This window comes from Triturus cristatus, chromosome 6 (genome assembly GCF_964204655.1).
Source record: "Triturus cristatus chromosome 6, aTriCri1.1, whole genome shotgun sequence".
NCBI classification, from domain to species: Eukaryota; Metazoa; Chordata; class Amphibia; order Caudata; family Salamandridae; genus Triturus; species Triturus cristatus.
In genome coordinates, this window is record NC_140589.1 from 40,758,024 (window position 1) to 40,763,458 (window position 5,435).

The 5,435-nt window shown below is 51.3% G+C and overlaps 1 protein-coding gene across 2 annotated transcripts; it reads right to left on the reverse strand.

Annotated features, from left to right (window-relative positions):
• Positions 1 to 234: 234 nt before the first annotated feature.
• LOC146813735 (uncharacterized) lies at positions 235 to 5,008 on the reverse strand. 2 transcript variants are annotated; one of them, XM_085610224.1, is made up of 2 exons: positions 4,446 to 5,008; positions 235 to 1,328 (listed from the first exon to the last, which is right to left on the reverse strand). In XM_085610224.1, exons 1-2 carry the CDS (start codon positions 4,960 to 4,962, stop codon positions 328 to 330), a joined length of 1,518 nt encoding a protein of 505 aa, XP_085466350.1. In that variant the 5' UTR covers positions 4,963 to 5,008; the 3' UTR covers positions 235 to 327. The 2 variants fall into 2 exon arrangements, with proteins under 2 accessions (XP_085466350.1, XP_085466351.1); XM_085610225.1 differs by having other exon boundaries at positions 4,740 to 5,007.
• Between the last annotated feature and the right edge of the window lie 427 nt (positions 5,009 to 5,435).

Genomic DNA, 5,435 nt, shown 5'->3' on the forward strand with positions numbered 1-5,435 from the left:
TATCCGGGTCCTTTGAGCGGGAGCAGAAATCTGCAATGACGCTCCCCAAGTCTCTCCAGTGCGACCCCGGCTTCCCAAACCATCGCACCATTGTTCGTTGAAAGGGGAACGTTGCATCCCACCCCACGGCGTGGGCTCTGTAAGCAGCCATGGATACGTAAGATAGCCCGATGACCCACATTGTTTTGCGTTCTGTGGAGTAGAACAGAAAAACAGAAATGTTGAGTTCAGTCTTCAACAAGCCTTTTATTATAGGTGTAACCTGGTGTACATAAGTGTATAAAGATCCCGACCCGAACCCTCGCAAACCCCTGCCTGTTTAATCCTTTAACTGCTGGGTGTTGGGCGAATGTAAACCTGGAACCTGTCTGATTCCCATCTTCCTAATCGTTTTATTGCTGTTGCCGACATACCCTCCTGGAACGCTGTTGTGGCTGCCCCAATGCGGAAGGAATGTGTAGTGTAGTGATGCCCCTGGAGCCCAGCCATTTGGACCGTTGCTGCTAACACCCTTTTAAACTGATAAAGCGTTACTGGGCTCCCGTCTTCGTGGGTGAGAAGGTAGTTGTCGCCGTTGACACCCTCCCGTTCCTTGATGTACCCTGCTAAAAGCTTAACTGGGCAATATGAGCTGTGCCCCCCCATCCTCTTCAGTGTAATGTACTGTCCCCTTCCCACTTGATCTGTCTTAGAGTGTCGCACCCGTAAAGTTGCCTGGTGTGTGCCCAGGGATAGATCTTTAACCAGCAGGGCCCTGCTGCTTTTGTCCCCTTTTGCTCTCGCTACTAGTTCGCTAATGCGAAAGGCCCCAAAGAAGGCCAAGGAAAAGGTCACTTGAAACAGCATACTTTCAAATTCCGAGTGGCAAACCAAAGGGAGGTGGTCCATTAGAATTTTTAGTGTGTTAAAATCAATTGGGGACCTGTGATCCTGTTTTTTGCTTTCAACTTTGGCCCAACCTTTCAAGGCTTCCCTAAGAACAAAACCTTTAGTGGGATCGTCCAAACCCTTTAGCTTAGCATGGTATGCTATAGCTGAAAGGTGCTCTATAACCCATGACCTAGATTTACCGGCTCCCCCGGCCCACACCACGAACTGTTTGACCCTCCATCCCAGTTGTTGGATATTGTCTGTAAGCTCGGAAACATCCGCTGTAAAGTTCCGAAAAGTGTCCACACAACGCCGATACCGCTGTCTTGTTCCCACCGCTAGAGCCTCTTTAGCCATACGCTGTAGTTGACCTTCTAATGCATTAGCTTCCAATATTCCTCTTTGAAGGGCGTCATTTCCTGCTGCGTCTCTGGCCATTCTGCTCGGAATCTTTCCCACTGCAAGCGAGAAAGAGCATCAGCTGCCTTGTTCTTAAACCTTGCACATGCTTTGCTGTTATCTGGATATTATACTGGAGACACCCCCTCACCAAATGTCTTAGTAAACCTAATACTATGGGACATGACGCCGCCTGATTATTAATTGCCTGGACGGCTGCCATGTTGTCTGACCGGATGACCAGATTCTTGTTAGCCAAGGTGTCAGACCACAGTGACAATGCCAAAACAATGGGAAAAAGCTCTAGCGCTGTGACATTGATGGTGAGGCCACGTTGTTGCCATCCTGTTGGCCACCCTTTGGCACACCACTCGGAACCCAATATTGCCCCAAAGCCCCCTTGCCGGGAAGAATCTATGTACAGTTGCATCCTCTTATCGGCTGTCCGTAGCGAAGTCCATATTCTAACCCCATTGAAACCTTGGAGAAAAGACAACCACATGTGCAAGTCCTGCTTCAGCCCCTTATTCAACCTTACAATGTGATGTTTCTATGTAATGCCCGCTGTAGCCACTGCCAGTCTTCTTGAAAAAACTCTCCCCACCTGAATGACCCTGGACGCAAAATTGAGCTTACCCATTAACTCCTGTATATCCCGTAATGTTGCCTTCTGTTTTGACAATACCTTTACAATTGCTGCTGCAAAGTCGTGTACATTTTCCACTGGGAGGCGTGACACCCCTTCCACAGAAACCAACTCTATTCCCAAAAAAGTCAGCTTTGTTGTGGGGCCCTCCGTTTTTTCTACCGCCAATGGAACACCCAAACCCTGCGTCACTACTGTGAAGGCTGCCAATGCACGGGCACAATCTGGGGAGTTTGCCCTGCCTACAAATAAGAAGTCATCCAGGTAATGGAGCTTTCCACCTACTGGCTGCACCTTGTTTGTTGCCCATTCCAAGAAGGAACTAAATGCCTCAAAATAAGCACATGAAATTGAACATCCCATGGGCATACACCTGTCATAGTACAGCTTATCCCTGAACTGGAACCCCAGCAAATGAAAACTGTCCAGATGCACTGGTAACAGTCTGAAAGCTGATTCAACATCAGCCTTCGCCATGAGGGCTCCCGTCACCGCCTGCCTTACCAACTCGATGGCTTCATCAAATGTTGCATACGAGACGGTACAAACCTTCTGGCTTAGCCAGTCATTTACTTAGTTGCCTTTGGGATAGGAGAGGTGGTGGATCATCCTGTACTTGCCTGCTTCCTTTTTTAGAACGATCCCTAGTGGAGAGATAATAAAATTGCCTAATGGGGGGGGTCAAACGGTCCTGCTATTCTTCGTAGCTGCAGCTCTTTTTGTATCTTTTCTGCAACTACTTCCGGCAATTCCTCCGCTCAGCGAAGGTTCTTAGACGACCTGCCTGCTAAAGGGCCACAGTAGGGTATTTTAAACCCTTCTTTGAAACCCCCAAAAAGTAGTTCCCTTTCCTCTTCTTTTGGGTAATGATTCAAAAGTGTTGCTAGTAATTCAAAGGTTATTGGGTATGGGCCTTTGGTTACCCGGCCTGGACTATGGCTGACCCATGAAGGTGGCTACTGGTGTACTTCTAACGAGGGCTTTGCATGCCACAACGGGATGGTCTCCGCCACACCGTGAGCACCCATGTCGGAACCTGCACTGAACCCCCCAGGAGCAACTGCCTGCATTGAACAGGCGACAGGTATTGTCCCTCTGTTTCCGCTGCAGCAGCTGCTTGAATTCGTCTGCCACTTTTGGCGCTCGAAATACCTGCAGTTGGTCCTGGAGCGGCTGCTGGTGCCTCCCCATGATCTGTCCCTGGCCTAGAGCTGATCCTGGAGGAGTGTGGGTTGTTGCCATGCCGCTCTGACCTTGTAACCCTGTTGTCATCTGCACCACACCCGTTGGGAACCCCACCGAAGTCAAGGGCTGATGACCCCTGCCCCCGTTGAATTGTGCACTTGACAGCCCATTGTTGGCCTGTGGTAGCTGCCCCCCGGCCTGCATGTTGGAATTTGGAAAAACCGTGCCCGACTGCTGGCCATGCCCCACCTGTGTGAACTGTGGTAATACTGCTCCCAATTGCTGGTGTAGCGTTTGTCCTCCACTTGCCTGTTGCTGCATGTGACCTATCCAAGTCTGCTGATGCCTCCCACCAACCAGAGAGGACTGCTGTCCCGACCCATCCCCGCTCCTTGATGCTGTGCCCCTCCCATCATCCCATTCCCCGCATAGGTGATCCTGGGTTGAAATGGCAACTGTCCCACTTGCTGCTGAGGGAAACTTGCCACCAACTGTTGGCTCACCCTCGTTTGCGCATTCTCCCCAGGATGTGCCTGTGTGTTTGCCTGCCAACCTTGCCCTGTCGGTGGTGCGCTCCACTGCTGTACCGCACTCCCTGCCCCCCCTAATCCTAACCCAAAACTTGCCTTAGACTCCATCTGGTCCATCCATTCACTCGCCTCCCTTTGATCCCAAGACATCGTAGGTGACTCTTCCATATGTTGGCGGAAGCTTCGATCATATTGCAGCCACCCCATGCCCCCGTAGCGCCTGAACCTGTCCAGGATAGCTTGGTTGTACCCATTCAATGCCGGACCTTGCTCTGGAAATTTCTCCAACATTATGGCTGCCAGTAATGCAAAGGCGTCCAACCAGTTGTTAATATTTTCCTCGGGCCTGACCCTCTTTCTATCCTTGCTGTCTTTGCTGGGCCCAGCTATCCGTAATGTGTCTGCCCCCCTGCGCACATGCTCCACTAGTGAAAATATCCAGGAATTCCCTCCTCCAAACTCTCTCTTTCACCTCCAGTGGGATATGCCATGCTTCTGACCGTGTCCCATTCAGCCCCCTGCCCCTACCCTACTGGACAGTGTTGTATTTGTATCACTGGCTTGGTTTACCTTTGGCAAGGGAGCTTTTTCATAAGCAATAGCGTCACCTTTCCCCGACTGAGCCGAAGCTTTCCTTCCCGCCCCCTCTTGGGCCCTTTGCTCTCTACACCCCCCTTCCCAGACTTGTACTGGGGACCCCTCCTGTGTAACGTCCAACTTAATCCCTTTATCTCCCCCTACCGCCTTCCCATTGTTTTCGCCATTGTGTTTATGCCAATTATTGACCAGTTTTTTAATGACTTCCGTCAACTCACCCAAGGAACCAACTTCTGCTGTTAAAGCCACTTCTTTGCTTGACTGGGCTTTGTCCTCTCCCATTAGCCTACTTGGCACAACTGCCCGCAACACTGCTCCCGCTAGCTGTGCGTGTTCCCCCGTTATTTCCTTTGTTATGTCCTTTGGTGGCATCCTTGCCTTTTTTGCTCCTGCGACAGAACCGCCCTTCCCCCACGCCTTCTTTTCCACACCCCGCTTTTCACCCCGTGTCGCTGCATAAGTATGGCCATTAATTGTAAAGCCTTCCCCTTGCAAGTCTTCCATGTCCTTGCCTCGTCCATCTCCTTCAGGGGCGGATGATTGCATTTGCGCCATTGCCAGCTCCCACCCTTCCCAATTCTTGGCCTTTGCTGTTGCTGCAAAGCAGGCCCAAAGCTGCTGAACTTCCTGGCCGCCGCAGTACTCCATTCCTGGGATCACCCCGCTAGATCCTGCTTCTTCGTTCGCCGCTAGTTCCAGGATGCCGCCTTGAGACAGTCCCTCCTCTCCCATCATGCTCTGGCGCGTACAGGAGCACTCCTTTTTCAGGGCTGACCTAAAATTGAAAATGATGTTAACTTTGCTAGCGGTGGCTGTGAGTACCTTAGTGTGTGGATACCTATTAACTCAACTATGGGCCCCGGCCTAGCGGTGCCTACACCGGGTACCGCACCCCCCCACCCCCCAGCGCTGTCTTGCGGTGTTCCGTATCGTTGATGCGTGCCGCCCCTCCTATCATTAGTAACTCACCTTGAGGTCCGGTCACAACCCCTTATGCTTGTTCTGGCTCCCTTTGCCTATTCCGTGACCCACGCCACCACTGACACCACTTTGCCCCGTTCACTCAGCCCCTCCGTAGTTCGATGTACTTATTCCTTGCTCAAATCTACAATAGAAACCAAACGTTAGACTTCCTAAACGCACCACATGCACCCCAACTGCTGTAGTACCACCCTTGCCCGCCTTACATCCTCCATGTTACCCCCAAC